Genomic DNA, 14,412 nt, shown 5'->3' with positions numbered 1-14,412 from the left:
GGGCAGTGGAAGGGCCTCCTTCTGAAGCCCTGGGTCCCGGGCAGCCCGGTCCCCCTTCTGAGCCAGTCTGTGTCTAAAGGTGAGGGTGTCCTGTCCCTCCTGACCCCCAGGCCGGCAATGCCGGAGTCGGTGCCGATGGCCTCGTGCCCTCATGGGAAAGTGCCCTTTGCAGAGGAGCCCATGATTCAGTTTCCTGGACAGAGGAGAGAGGCCAAGTTCGGAGGGGGGAGCAGGGGCGCCCACCCTGCAGGCAGGTTGGGCGTATACAGTCCATTCTAATATCTATTACCATGGAATGGAATGCAAGCAAGAAGGTGAAGGCGAGGCCTAGAAACCTAGGTGCAGTCATAGGAAATTCAGCTCATGAAAACTGAATTTACATATATGCAAAGGTGTAAGATAGCTTTAACAGCAAACTCTTTAGGAGTTTGAGGTTGCTTCCTTGGGCTAGACTGATGGAAGTTTTTGGAAGTCTTGACCTTGGAGCACCAGTACTGAAAGCTGAAGACCTAGGCTGGTTCCCAGATAGCGGGGTTTGCACCGGGAGCCCGTGGGTGCGGGTGGTGGAGTGAAGGCCCCACCGGTTCCTCTCGGAAGGAAGCAGGTTCTCAGCTGGCGGTTCTCAGCTGGCGCGTCACGGATTTATTCTGATTAGTCTTCCCCGAGCGTGAGATGCTGGCCCACTGGACAAACCCGCGTGGCTCTCTCCGAGACGCCCCGGCTGGGTCCCTGCTCTGCTGAGCCCAAGGGGGAGGTGCGGCCCCCAGGGCCAGCTCCACGCAGGCCTCTCAGAAAGCCCGGCCGCTAGGGCCAGGGTGGCCGGGAGCCAGGCAGGCGTGGGGTCAGGGCACACTGGGGCGAGGACACCGGGAGAAACGGGGGTGGGCTCTCGCAGTCTCAGCCGGAAAGAGCTGGGTCCTTCCGACATTCCCCCTCTGTGGATCTGGGATGTGACAAAACCACCAAAAGCCAAACCAGAGCCACGAGTGAGAGGGCCAGCTCCCCGCGGCGGCTGTCTGCGAGGGGCTTCATCTGGAAACGTCCTGATCTTTTTGGTTTGGCAAGAATTGGCTTTTCCCGCGCAGCAGCTGTGCAGGCCCGGGCCCGAGAAGGACCCCGTCTTTGGTTTCCTTTTCTCCCTCTGGTAGCTGCTGGCTCTCTCTCCAAAGCTTAAGCGAAATGGGGGCGCCCACTCTTGTCTCCCTTCGGACAGGCTTTCCGGGCCCCAGCATGCGTCTGCACCTCACCAATCTCGTGGTTAGCGCTGCCCCACACTCAGCCCCGGCTCTGCCACCTCCTCTCTCTCCGGCGGGTCTCAGCCTGCTTCAAGGTGCCCTCACCTCTGGGAACAGGGCCCCCGGCAGGAGCCTCCCCCGTCCTGACCCGGGGCTCCTCACCCAAGTCCAGGGTCAGCCCCCCGGGGGGCCTCTCCCTCTGGCGGCCGGGGTGCCAGTGGACTGGGAGGTGAGATGGGCCAAGCCAGGTGGAGGAAGTGGGCCTGGGGGCTCAGTTTTCCCCGATGATCCTCCCTGCTTGGACCTTGGCTTTCAGAAGGCGGGTGGGCTGCAGAGAGAGGAAGGCGAGGGGGTGACTGTCTGGGATGGAGGGTCCCGGGGAAGGGGGACTGGCGGCCGCCCGAGGGATGTGGTCAAGACTCGGGGTGGAAAGGCACTGACCCGCCGTGTCCGCTCCGCGCCATCTGGGCTGGCGAGGCCGAGCCCTCAGCTCCCAGCTGGGTGCGCTCTGCGTGCCGAGCCGCTCGGCCTGGATCGTCGCCCGCGAGGCTCCGAGCCACCCCGTGCGCGGGTAGGTGCCCCGTGGCTGGCAGGGTCCTCTGGGCAGGGCTGGGCTGTTCCGGCCCAGGGTGGCGGGGGCTGACGTCAGGCTGTTCCTGGCACCTGGTGGGCAGTGAGGGGGAGGCCCAGCCTCTGCAGCGTGGGCCCCGCATCCCCTCAGGTGCTGGGGCTGCCGGGCGGGGTGGGCCTGGGCTCTTCCAGCCCCCGCTCCCTGCCCTCGAGGCTGGGGCTGCCAGCAGGGGCCGTGGCTGCTGGGCCCCAGGGGCCCCTTCTGGATGAGTGCAGCCGTCACTGTCACCAGTCAGGCGGGGGCCGGGGCAGCAGGAAGGAGGGAGTATCCAGCGTGGCTTCCTCTGCCTCTGGGAGCACCGGCCCCAGAGCCGCAGCTGGATTTGCATGGGAGCCCACCTGGGCGCCCCGGTGAGCGTGAGAGCACGCCGCCCCACAGCCGGGTGATGAAGTTCAGAGAGAGTGAGTGTGGCCGTGGATTCCAGGCGTCTTTTTCGTTGTAAAACCCTAACTTCCAACCAAGGGGTCCCTCGAGGCCCCCGGCCCTGCCGTTTTTCAATGCCAGAAGTATCTGGGCTTTCTTTCCCCTCTGACATGAGGAAGTCCTGAAAGATCTAGAAAGGCTTAATTTACTTAATTAATGAGCTGCATTAATTAAGCCGGTGGGGAATGGAGTGTGGTGTTCACACGGTTGGGAGCTGCACAGCAGCCAGCCTGTGGGGGGGGTCTCATCCCAGCTGGGGCTCTGCTGCCAGCAACTCCCTTAATGTCCTTGAGCCTCCGTCTCTTCACCTGTGAAAGGGGGCAGGAATGGTGTATTTCACCAGCTCTAGCACGACGTCTTAGCTCTCCGGCACCGTATTTGTGCCCCTAAGAAAGAAAGACGCAGCCAGTCCAACTAAGATGTGCCATCGGTGAGGGGGCCCTGGTGTCCGTGTTGGGATGTGAGCGGAGGAGACGTGGGCGCACCTGCCGCCTGGGGCCCGGGGTGCTGGGGGCTCCAGTGCCGCCCCCGTGAGCTCGGAGGGGCAGGCGCAGACGGTTTCTTCACTGGAGTTTTCGGTCTCGCGGGCTGCCGACGGGATTGTTTGAGCCTTAGGGCACGAGGGGCACAGCCCCCTCTGATGTGTGGGACCCTGGCGTCCGTGCCCACGGGTGGGCCGCGAGGACAGCAGGTGTGTGGAGCAGTGAGGCCCTGGCGGGGAGCCAGGAGGGGGCCCGCCTGCCGTGGCCTCGCCTGTGACCTGGGCTCGGTCCGGCGCCCGCCTCAGTTTACTTCTCTGTGCAGTGCCTCTGACTCCCTCTGGCCTGGCCTTTGCGGACTCAAAAACGGGGCGTGGTAACCTCCTGCCCCTCTGTTACTGCCCCTCAGGGGCGGTCCTGGGTCGCCTCCAGGGTGCTGTGAGTTGCCTTCTGGGAGCTTGAAGCCCCTGTGGAATTGCCCCCTGACCCTTTCAGGAAGGCAGCCCTGGGCGGGCCGGGGGCTTTGAGGCAGCCCTGAGCCTGGCTTCCCCTCCAGGCCAGGTGGCCCTGGACAGCCCTTAAACTCTCCCTCGGGCAAGCTGTGCGGATTAAGCACCCCCGTGCCTGGCACCGTGCCCTCACCTAACCCACAACCAGAGGTGTCCCCGCCTTCCCTGTGGGTTCCCTGCAGGCTGCAGGTGGAGCGGGCCGGCCGTGGCCCCTCCCTCCGGCTGTGCCTGGGGCTCCTGGGAGCCTCCCGACACCCGGCTTTCTGCAGCGGACAGTGCCCCGGGGAAGGGGTCCTGCCCTGGGGAAGAGGCCCTCCACCTGCTGGAGGGTGGGTGCTGACTTGGCCCTGCAGCTTGGGGCTGTCCTACCCAGTTCCCTAAGCTCTCTCAGGCAAGGTGGGGTGGCTGGGCAGTGCCCCAGCCCAGGGAACAGGCCTCCGGGAGCAGGGGCAGAGCAGGGTCTGCACCTCCTCCCACAGCCTGAGTCCTGGGCCCCCTCCGTTTCCCCTTCTGGACCTCATGACTTTGCTCATTTCACGGTATCCCCCTTCCCACTCCCAATGTCAATAAAGGCCCTTGGCCAGGAGCCCAGGTGCCTGGCGAGGGAAGGCCACCGCCTTCCTGTCCTGCGGTGGGTGCTCAGGTACCCGTCCCAGCCCGCCCGGCCCCTGCCCGCTGGCGCCCTCTGCTGCTGTGGCGAGGGCTTCCGCTCTCTGGGCCTCAGTCTCCTCGTGAGACCAGGGCCGGGGCTCGCCTTAGTGGGCGGTCGGGGCGGTGGAGCCCCAGGCCCCCACCACCCATCTACACGCTGCCCCCGAAGAGTTCGTGGAAGGAAGGGGCGCTGTGCTGGGGAAGAGGGGCTTCTTGTAGCCCCAGGAGGGCGGCCCAGGTGACACTCGGGCCTGCGAGGCCGCACACCCTCCCCTGACCGGGGCCGGCCTTGGCCTGTGGGTTTCCAGAAAGCAGTCAACAGAGATAGGCCTACTCGTGAATTCAGACAAACAGGGAGAGCCGTGCGCGGGCGGCCTGGACGCGGAGGTGGGGACGGCGGGGCGCGGGGGCCAGAGGGGGGCTGCTGCGGGGGCTCAGGTGCCTCTTGGATGCAAAGAGCTGGTGGGTGCGGGTCTGGTCGCGCCTCAGGTCCCCTCTGGCGGCTGTGGAGGCCCTGAAGGAAGCGGGAGGGAGGCCAGGGGAGACGGGCTGGGTGGCTGGGTGGCGGATTTCAGAGACAGTTTTGAGGTAGAGCTGATAGATCTGAGATAAAAGCCAGGACGTGCTCAGATTTCCGACCTCCTGCCGGGGGAGGGTGTCAGGAAGACAGGCCAGACCAGGAGCCCAGCTGAGAGGGGGCACCAGGGCCTGGAATCGGGGCCCTCGGGGAAGGACCCCTGCGCGCCTCTCACCACAGGGGTCCGGAGTGGGGACCCTGGAGCTCTCGGCGTGGGGCGATGCCAGTGGCTGGGCCTGGGCAGGGACAGGCTGACTAGCATGACAGGCCTCTCCGCCTGCCCTCCCAGCTCCGCCCGCCCCCCCCCCGCCCCCGCCATGCACCTGGGGGCAGCGCCCACCTGGCCAGCAGGCCCCTCCCCTCCCCTGTCCTCCCTGTTCTCTCACCTCTGTCCCCACCTCCCCATCCCTGGCCGAGGCCCTGGCCCCCACCCTGCCTTCTGCACTTCCTCCTCCCCAGCGCCTCCCGCCCTCTTCTGTCCAAATCCTGCCCAAGCCGTGCCCCTCCCCCAGGACCACCGCCCCGACTCCCGGCCCAGCGAGCTCGGGGCTGCCGAGGTCTGCTCCTCTGGGCCAGAGGGAAGGGCAGAGCAGGGTGGGGGGCAAGGGTGACCCCCGAAAGGAGGTTGCCCCGAATGGTGAGGAGCTGTGCTCACAGCAGCCTGCCCACCCGACGGGACGGCACAGGCTCTTCCAGGGATGCACCCCCCAGCCCCCCCACCCCCGTCCCCCTGGCTGCCCATGTGACCCCCACACGTGGCCTCGGTCCCGCCTGTGCTGGCACTAGCTGGGTGCACAGCTGAGCTGCACAGGAGAGGGGGGGCTCTGGGCACCCTGGGAGCTGGTGGGGCCGTGCCAGGCAGTGCCGCGGTTTCTGGGGTGTCCTCAGGGCTCCGTTCAGCCGGACCCCTGGGCCCCAGTGAGGGGGCGTGCCCTGGCTTTGCTGACATCACGGAGCTCCCACGCGCCGTGTTCCTGGAGGGGCTCAGAGGGAATCGTGAGGCGTATTCCGTCGTGGGGTCCGTGCGCGAGCGTCCGGGGCCACTGGGAAACGGGTGGGGAGACAGGGGCGGGGGGCATCAGCACTAGCGTGAGGGTCGTAGGTCAGCGAGGCGGGTCCCAGGTCCTCCTCCTTGAAGCAGGCTGAAACCTCCCTCCTCGGCTGTTCTCTGCTCAGGCCGCGGGCTTCGCCCTGGCCCGCCCCCTCGCCGCAGCCTCTGCTCCCGCCGGCGCCGTGCCCCCGTCCCTGCGCCTTCTCCCGTCTCCTCTGCGGCCGAGGACCCCTCCCTCCCCAGCCCGCCCAGCGCGGCGTCCTGCCTGCCCACCCGCCCCGCTGCTTGCCGCCCGGCTGCCTGCTTCGCTCCGCTTTGCAGTGTTGTGTCGTGAGCCCGGGCCGTGCGGCCGCCTGCCGCCTGTCGCAGCACACGGCGGGGTGGCCCTGACCGCGGCCTCTGCCTCCCCCCAGGGCCTTCGTGTACCTGAGCAACCTGCTGTACCCCGTGCCCCTGGTGCACCGTGTGGCCATCGTCAGCGAGAAGGGCGAGGTGAAGGGCTTTCTCCGTGTGGCCGTCCAGGCCATCTCAGGTGCGTGCGGGGCAGCCCAGGCTGGCTCTGTCCCTTCCCCGATGGGACCCCTGGGTGGGCAGACCTCTGCGGGCCTCGCGTGGGGGTCCGCGTGCACCCAGCCCCACCCAGGCCCCCGGCCTCCTCTGTTTTCTCCCTGTGGGAGAAGCCCCTGCTGCCCGGCTCCTGGCTCTGGCCTCCTGGACTCTTCCTGGTCGGCTGGGGCCTCCGGGGCTGTGCAGGCCGAGCCCAGGGCTGTCTGAGCCCACTCCGGCTCGGGCCGGCCACCAGGCAGCCCCAGGTGGACCCACGGAGCCAGCCTGGAGCAGAGGTGCCCCCCACCGCTCCCCCTCCACCGCCATCTCAGCCCCGGGGCAGGCTCACAGACTTGTAGCCCTTAGCTCTGGCCCTGCCCACTGCAGCCCCCAAGCCTCTCCTGACTCCCCTGCATTGCCCCCTTTGGACCCCTTGACCTCTCACGTGCTGGCCTGCGTCTCCTCCTCCACCGCGGGCCTGGCGATACAGCCCCCTTCACTGCAGAGGCAGACACGCTCTCATTGCCTAGTCACCCTCCCAGCACCCCCTCCCGGCCGTGGGCAGCCACACAATGCCTTTGAGCCTGGGTTTGCTCCCTTGAAAATGGCATCCACTTGGAAGCTTCCTGGCGGCAGGAATGTGGAGAGATCATTGGAGAGCACAGACGTGGGAGCGCTCGGCCGGCCGGAGGGCCTGGTGTGACGGCCGTTCCTCCCTTCTCTGCCCCCGGGCCCCCGGCGCCTCCACGGGACTCTCTTTCCTCCACACGTCTCAGCAGCCCAGGCACCTCGGGGCCAGAGCGGGGCAGGACAGACAGAGTGTGTGGCAGCGGAGTGGCTCCAGGCTGAGACAGGGAGGCTCGGAGTGTGAGCGGCCTGGGTGGCCTGTACTCCCGCTGGGCAGCTCACGCGACCCCACTCTGGATGTCTGGCCCCCCCTCGCCAAATTCTCACTACCCCATCACTCCAGGTGCCTTTCCAGCACCTCCCAGTCATGTCACCGTGGTGCCCAGGCACCTGGGGACCCAGCTGAGGGGGGGGGCCTGGGGTGGTGGGGAGGGGGGCTCTAGGGAAGAGCCAGGTGACAGGATTGCTGGGAACATCTAGTGCCACCCTCGTCCCCCGGGGACACTGCCCCTGCAATCGCCGGGGGCTCTGTCCTCCCTGGGCTCTTCCTCGGCCCTTCCTGACCCGCTCGGCCCTGTTGAGTGGATCCCAGTGAGCGGCTGCTTTATAGGTTGATGCTGTCTGGGCTTGGGCCACGCCTGGCTTCCCCTGTCTAGTGGCTGTGGTGGAGGAGAGGGGACTTTACAAAGCCGCAGGGTGTTGTTTCAGCGGTCTCAGAAGTCACACCTGCCCCTGCCCTCGACCGTGGCGGGGGTCGGCTGATCCAGTCTCCCAACACGGAGCCCTGCTGTGCACAGGCCCTGGGCCGGCCCTGGGTGATGGTGGGACAGAGCCACGGCCCCTCGGGCCGCCAGAGTGGAGAGCATGGTGGTGTTAGCACCCCGACAAGGCCGTGGAACAGAGGGTTGGAGCCCCCTGGGGTCTGTGGAGTCTGCTGGGGTGGCATCTAGCCAGAGTGGCTGGACTTGGGGGCCAGGGAGTCTGTGGGAAGTTAGATGTGGGGTCCTTTAGGCAGCAGGAGGAGGGTTAGGGTTTTGTCCCCAGCACAGCAGAGAACCCAAACACTGTGGAGGAGGGGGGTGTGAGAGCGTGTGGGACACTGAGTGTCCGGATGGGTGACGGTGGCGGCAGAGGAACAGGTGCGATTCCCAGAGGAAGCCAGGAGGACCTGGGGGGGCAGGCCCTGCTGAGGAGGAGGTAGGGCCTGGAGGACCCCTGGCTTCTGCTGGAGCATCTGAGTCTGGGCCAGGGCAGGTGGGGGCGGGCGGGCAGGGCTGTGGGGGAGAGGGGCAGGGGTCGAAGGTCTTGTCTTGAAAATGTGGCGTTTGCGGGCCCATCAGAGCAGGACGTTCCGAGGACGCGGCTGCCCCGGGGCCCTGGGCTAGCCCGGGCTGGGGGTCAGTGTGCCCGGGACGGCGCCCTCACTCCTCCAGAGCCAGTTGACTCTGGTGTCAGGGTTCCCCCCAAAGTGGGTCAGAGCCACCCTGGTTCCCGTGCCCTCCCCGCACTACGCAGCTCTGCTACTCCCGCCGGGGGGCAAGCTGGGCCCTGACCACCTGCTCCGTTCCCGTTCCAGCCGACGAAGAGGCCCCCGATTACGGCTCCGGCGTCCGCCAGTCGGGAACCGCCAAAATTTCCTTCGACGACCAGCATTTTGAGAAGGTAGCGGGCAAGGGTGGTGCAGCCGTGGACGCCACTAGACAGGCCTCCAGCCCGACCTCAGCACCCCGGGCCTCACTCGGAGGAACCGTAGACGGTGTCTTCCTCCCGGGGCTCCCCTTCCTGCTCTCAGGCGAGAGGGCGGAGGAGGGGGGTCCCGCTCGGTGCCCCCCGGAGTGGGCAGCTCCTCCTCTCTCCTCTAGACCCTCTCCTAACCTGACATCACCCGGCCACCCACCGCCCCACCCTGAACCTCGGTGCTTCTGAGGCCTTGGGCCCAGAGCCCCCCAGCGGTCCCTCGGAGGGGGCGTCAATGCTGGGGGCACACAGCAGGGGCGGGGGGCATCGGGCAGAGAGCGCGGGGGCACGGACGGGGCAGCAGAGGCTACGGGGGCACCTGGTGGCAGGGCACCTGGCCAGGGCCCTGAAAGCCAGTGGGAGAGTCTCACTGCGTCCCGCCCACGGCGGGGAGGCGCTCAGGGAGGGGTACTGGCTGGGGAGAGGGGACAGAACTTAAGGCCAGAGGCCGTTTCCCGCCTCCCTTTCCCACCTGGTAGACTAACATAGGCCGTGACAGCACGGGAGACGGGCCTGGGGAGGTGGGTGCCCGCCCACGGCAGGGCAGGCCTGGAACGAGGCTCCCGGTCCTCGACGCGGCTGTAGTGGCCGCAGCCAGGCTGGCTCTGTCTGACGCTGTCCCCTGCCCACGCAGTTCCAGTCCGAGTCCTGCCCCGTGGTGGCGCTGTCCCGCTCGGGGACCTCCCAGGAGGAGCTGCGGATCGTGGAGGGCCAGGGCCAGGGTGCTGACGCGGGGCCCTCGGCCGATGAGGTCAACAACAACACCTGCTCAGGTGGGTCCCCGCGGCCGCTGGGACAGGCTCTGGGACACGGCCCAACCCCGCGAGGGCCTGGAGTTCCTCCTCGTCCCCCCCACCCCCTCCCTGCCTCTTAGCCGCACAGGCGACGAGGCCCAGCCCTTGAGCCTGGGCTCTAGCCCCTTCGGGTCCCGCCACGCCCCTCTGACCTTGGCTCCCGGCAGCGGTGACCCCGGAGGGCCTCCTGGACAGCCCCGAGAAAGCCGCCCTGGACGGGCCCCTGGACGCCGCCCTGGACCACCTCGGCCTGGGCAGCACCTTCACCTTCCGCGTGACCGTCCTGCAGGCGTCCAGCATCTCCGCCGAATACGCCGACATCTTCTGCCAGTTCAAGTGAGCCTCGTACCCGGGCCGGGCTGTGCGGGTGGGTCTCGGCAAGGCGCGGGGGGCACCTGGTGACCCCCGGGAGGCTGTGGGTCCCCATGTCCAGGCCCCACAGACGCCAAACGTCTCCTCCCCGTTCACAGCTTCATCCATCGCCATGACGAGGCCTTCTCTACGGAGCCCCTGAAGAACACGGGGAGGGGGCCCCCACTCGGCTTCTACCACGTCCAAAACGTACGTCCTTAGAGCCCCCTTCTCCCGCGCCATGATTGGCCCCTCCTGGGGGCCGGGGCTCTGTGCGGCCTCCCTGAGCTTCATTCATTCTCTCTGTCTCTGCTTCTCCCTCTTTCGAGCACCAGCCCTGTCCTGAGCACTGGGGGCCTTGGTGGGTTTAAGACTGGGGATGGGGGCAGATCAGAGCCCCCGAGGGCTCCCTGCAGCGAGCCTTGGGCAGATGTGGACATGCAGTGTCTGGGGTGCCCGGCGAGACCCCCCTGGCCTGGTGCTGGGGCTGAGGCCGGGGCAGGGCACGCGGAGAGCTGCAGGAGGCCTGGGCAGACGCCCGAGAGGCCAGGGAAGCTCCAGGCCGGGGAGTGTCTCCAAGCCAGGCTGTCAGGAGAACAGGGACTTTCTGGTGTGAGGCAGGAAAATGGGGCCATGATGGAAACTGTCAGGTGGCAAGGCCTCAGGGGCCAGGCCAGGGAGTGTGTTTGACCCTAGGCTGCCCGGCTGTGGGTGTGGCCTAAGCAGGCACAGGGGCCTTGCTCAGAAGGGCCTTGCGAATTATAGCCTGTCCTGACCCTCAGGGAAGAGGGGCTTCCGTGGTTTCTAAGACAGGGAAATGAGGCCAGGTCTGAAGGTGTGCTTGGTGGATTCCTTTCCTGGCTGCTCCAGCAGAGCCCCACACCCTGGGGGCTTCAACAACAAAGACTTAGCACCTCTCAGTCCTGGAGGCTGGAAGCCCAAGATCCAGGTGGGCAGGGCTGTTCCGCCTAAGGCTGTGATGGAGAATCTGTCCTTGGCTCTCTCCTTGGCTCGTAGACAGCCGTCTTCTCCCTGTGTCCTCACGTCATCTCTCCGTCCGTGCCTGTCCCCAAATGTCCCCTTCTTACAAGGACACCCGTCACGTTGCATTGGGCCCCATTCTAACTTGATCAGCTCTGTGAAGACTCTGTCTCTAAACATACGTGCGGGGGGCGGTTAGGACTTCAGCGTATGAATCAGGGGGGACACAATTCCACCCGTATCTCTTGGTGAGTGGGCGAGGGCCCGAGAGGGAGGGCCCGAGAGGGGCCAGACCGGATCGCAGAGGCCCCTCCTCCAGCTCTGTGTTCTGAAAGAGCAGCTGAGCCTAGTGGCCTCCAGCCCCATCTGCCCTGGGGAGCGAGCCCTAGGGCCGCTGCCCAGCGGCCTGTCCACTGGGAGTGTGACGGTAGGAGAGGTGGGCTGGACAGACCTCGGCAAGGAGCACTGCCCCCCTTGTGGGCAGGGTCAGCCCGGCTGGGGGCCTCCAGTTCGGGCCTGGAGTGCCGGGCCCTTTGTGGAGGCTGAGCACTCACCTCGGGGCCTCTCCTTCCCCCACTTGACCACACCTCCCTCCAGATCGCAGTGGAGGTGACCAAGTCCTTCATCGAGTACATCAAGAGCCAGCCCATCGTGTTCGAGGTCTTCGGTCACTACCAGCAGCACCCGTTCCCGCCCCTCTGCAAGGACGTGCTCAGGTCAGCGGCCCCGGGTCGGGGGGGTCGGGGTGGAGGGGGTCAGGGTCTCTCCACCTCCTGGCCAGCAGGGTCGGCCCGTGCCCTGGACAGGCCTGGCGTGGCGGCTGCAGAGCCGTGCGCCTCCCACCGCCTATATCTCCCCGCCTACGGGCGGCCGGTTTCCCGGGTCGGCAGGACCCAGAGCGGGTCAGAGGTGACCCCTGAGGACGGAGGAGGGGTTTCTTGAAGCCCGTCGCTGTCAGAACCTCAGCCTAGGCTGGGCACAGACCGCGTCCTGGGGACGAGGGGAGCCGGGTGCTGGGCTGGAGGAGGCCGGGGTGGCCCACGGGGAGACGGCTTCGGTGGCCCCCCGAGAACTCCGCCGAAGGGACCCGATGTCCTCAGCTCCCCAGCCTGAACGAGGGCCCTTCGTCTGCTTGCTCGTTGCTGCAAACCTGCCGGGGGCTCACTCGATGGGTCGGGCGAGTCCCCCTGAGGCCACCCCACCCAGAGCGTGGGGGGAACAGCCGACGGGCGTCAGGGGCAGAGCGGGACCCCTGTTGCCACCTCCACCTCCCTCTCAGCTGACATGAGGGACCCAGAGCAGAGCATCTGGGGTGTCGGGGAAAGAGAGGGCCCAGGGAGGGGCTGGTTTTGGGCCATTTGGCCCCAGGAGCCTTGTCAGTCCTTGGGAGTGCCAAGGGGGCCCTGTGCCGGGAGCCCCTGGCCCTGGTCCCGGTTCTCGGGGCCTCGTGGGGCCTCCCAGGTGGGCTCTAGGGTCCTGAGGGGCCCCCGTCTCGCTCCGAGCTGGCGATGGGCCTGAGAGCAGGCCTTCCCCAGGCCCTGTGGGAGGGAGGGAGGGAGGGAGGGAGGGAGGGAGACCCGGGCTTGGCGTCGGCAGCCTGCTAGCCTCCCCGCCCAGCCCCCGCCCTCGGCTGCCCGCTCCAGCTTGGGGTCCTACAGGCACCAGTCTCTGGTCACCTCACACTGCTGCTTGTGTCCCCACAGCCCCCTGAGGCCCTCGCGCCGCCATTTCCCGCGGGTCATGCCACTGTCCAAGCCAGGTAGGCGGGGCCCTCGTAGGTGCGCTCCTGGGCAAGTGGGTGCCCCTTGGAGGGCCCTCCAAGGCCGAGCGCGGTCCCGGTGGTGGGCCGGTGCTCTCCCGGCCCCGGCTGCGCCTCACGGGGTCCCCATGGAGTAAAGGGCTCACCCTGGAGCGGGGGGGGCACAGGGCGAAGGTACAGGGACGCCCTTTACCCCTCGGCTCGCACAGGGCGGCAGGGCAACGGTCAGGTGGTGCCTGCCCAGAATCCCGTGAGGCTGCCCGGAGCCGACAGTGGGGGGCAGGGCTTCAGCGGGGCAGGGACGTCTGAGCTGAACCTCACAGGTTTGGGGTGGAAGGCAGACCAGGAAGCTGGCCCACGGGAGGCTGAGGCTGGTGGTGGCCAAGCCAGTGGGGCCCCTGGACGAAGAGCACTGGACGGTCAGCACCCTTGCCTGGCACCCAGAGCCCCTGCCCCGGGAGCAGGTGGGCGGAGGAAAAGCTCTTGAGATGGGTTGGATTTTAGTTAAAAGGGGTTATAGGGTTTTTTCCTGCCCTCGTGACAAAGGCTGAAGCCCAGGGACACAGTCACCGGAAGGCTGGAGTGTCAGCACTGGGGCGGGCAGTGCCGCCAAGGCCCTCACAGCCCAGGAACCCGCCTTGAGGTCGGGGGGCGTTGTCCCCGGCACGGGTGCCCGAGGGGGGCCGCCCCCGGGTCCCGGTAAGATGGCGGTCCGCGGACTGAGGGTGCCGCCGGGGGACGCACGCCAGCCCCTCCAGGCCTGCTGACCACTAGGGGACATTATTCTTGGCCTCTCTGTGGGTCTTAGGTTGCCCTTGTGCTTCCTGGGCTGTTCAGCCTTCCCTGCAGCCTCCAGGGGGACACCCAGATGCACATTTGTAGTGGAACAGTGGGGCTCAGGTGGGACTCGATGGAGGCGTGGCCTCTGGCCGTGGAGGACGGGGAGCCGAGGACCAGGGCCCCTCGAGCTGGAGGCAGTGCTCGGGCTGGGGCGGCGGCCGAGGGTGAGGGGGGTGTAGCAGAGGGTCCTGGGCGGGTCCTGGCCTCCGAGCAGGCAGGGCTCCTCTGTCCTGCTGCTGCTGTGGGGCTCAGGTACCGCCCCCTTCAGAGGCCTGTGCCCAGGTGCGTGTGGCCGAGTGCTCCTCCCGCTGGGCACAGAGAAGCCCACGGTCACGTCTGCATCCAGGCCCATCGGTAGCCGGAGCGGGGCGTACCCTGGGGCCCGGGGAGGGGTCCGCTGGTGGTTTATCGTGGAGGGCAGCGCCCCCCCGGCCTCCCCTCTGAGCGCGCCCTCGGCACGTGGCTTCCCAGTTTCCCACCAGTGTGTGCCTCTCCCCCGTCACCCCCAGTGCCTGCCACCAAGCTCAGCACGCTGACGCGGCCCTGCCCCGGGCCCTGCCACTGCAAGTACGACCTGCTGGTCTACTTCGAGATCTGCGAGCTGGAGGCCAATGGCGAGTAAGTCCCAAGGCTGGTGCTGCCCACGCTGCGATGGGCTGGGCTCCCCTGGGGTTGTGGCGCAGGGAGGGGTCCGGGGGCTGGGCCGGGTGGCACGTGGTGGCGCTCTGCTCTCCCTGGACCGGGCCACCCCACCTCTGCCGGAGGGAGCAGCTGATCTGTCTTCCTGTTTTCACCCCTTCTGCTCCTGGGGGCCGGGGGGGTGTGCTGTGGGTGGGGGGCTGGGAGGAGGGGCGCGGCCCTCAGCTTTCGCATCTCTCCCCCAGTTACATCCCTGCAGTGGTGGACCATCGTGGCGGAATGCCGTGCATGGGGACCTTCCTGCTTCACCAGGTGCGAAGCGCTTGCTCCCACCAGCCTCGAGCGCCGGCCCCCCCACCCCACCCCCGCCAGGGACCCCAGGCCATCTGACCGTGTCTTCTCTCCTGGTGCCTCGCAGGGCATCCAGAGACGGATAACCGTGACGCTGCTGCATGAGACAGGCAGCCACATCCACTGGAAGGAAGTGCGAGAGCTGGTCGTGGGTGAGTTGGGGGGTGGGGGGCTTGGGGGAAGAACACAGACAGCCCCGCTCACCCCCGGCCCCTGGCCAGATGCCCGGGT

General features: G+C 67.5%; 1 protein-coding gene across 22 annotated transcripts in view; it reads left to right on the top strand.

The window, feature by feature from the left end:
• Positions 1-14,412, top strand: part of KIF1A (kinesin family member 1A) — a 90,339-nt gene that overhangs the window by 52,975 nt on the left and 22,952 nt on the right. For all 22 annotated transcript variants that reach the window (XM_067027340.1, XM_067027338.1, XM_067027337.1 and 19 more), the window contains 10 exons: positions 5,970-6,088; positions 8,306-8,391; positions 9,101-9,239; positions 9,428-9,596; positions 9,731-9,821; positions 11,190-11,308; positions 12,296-12,351; positions 13,701-13,809; positions 14,076-14,142; positions 14,249-14,333. In XM_067027340.1, coding sequence (XP_066883441.1) covers positions 5,970-6,088; positions 8,306-8,391; positions 9,101-9,239; positions 9,428-9,596; positions 9,731-9,821; positions 11,190-11,308; positions 12,296-12,351; positions 13,701-13,809; positions 14,076-14,142; positions 14,249-14,333 — 1,040 coding nt within the window. The remainder of the gene's footprint in view (positions 1-5,969; positions 6,089-8,305; positions 8,392-9,100; positions 9,240-9,427; positions 9,597-9,730; positions 9,822-11,189; positions 11,309-12,295; positions 12,352-13,700; positions 13,810-14,075; positions 14,143-14,248; positions 14,334-14,412) is intronic.

The sequence above is a fragment of the Kogia breviceps genome, chromosome 2 (genome assembly GCF_026419965.1).
Source record: "Kogia breviceps isolate mKogBre1 chromosome 2, mKogBre1 haplotype 1, whole genome shotgun sequence".
NCBI lineage: Eukaryota > Metazoa > Chordata > Mammalia > Artiodactyla > Physeteridae > Kogia > Kogia breviceps.
This window is presented reverse-complemented; position numbering and strand designations above follow the sequence as displayed.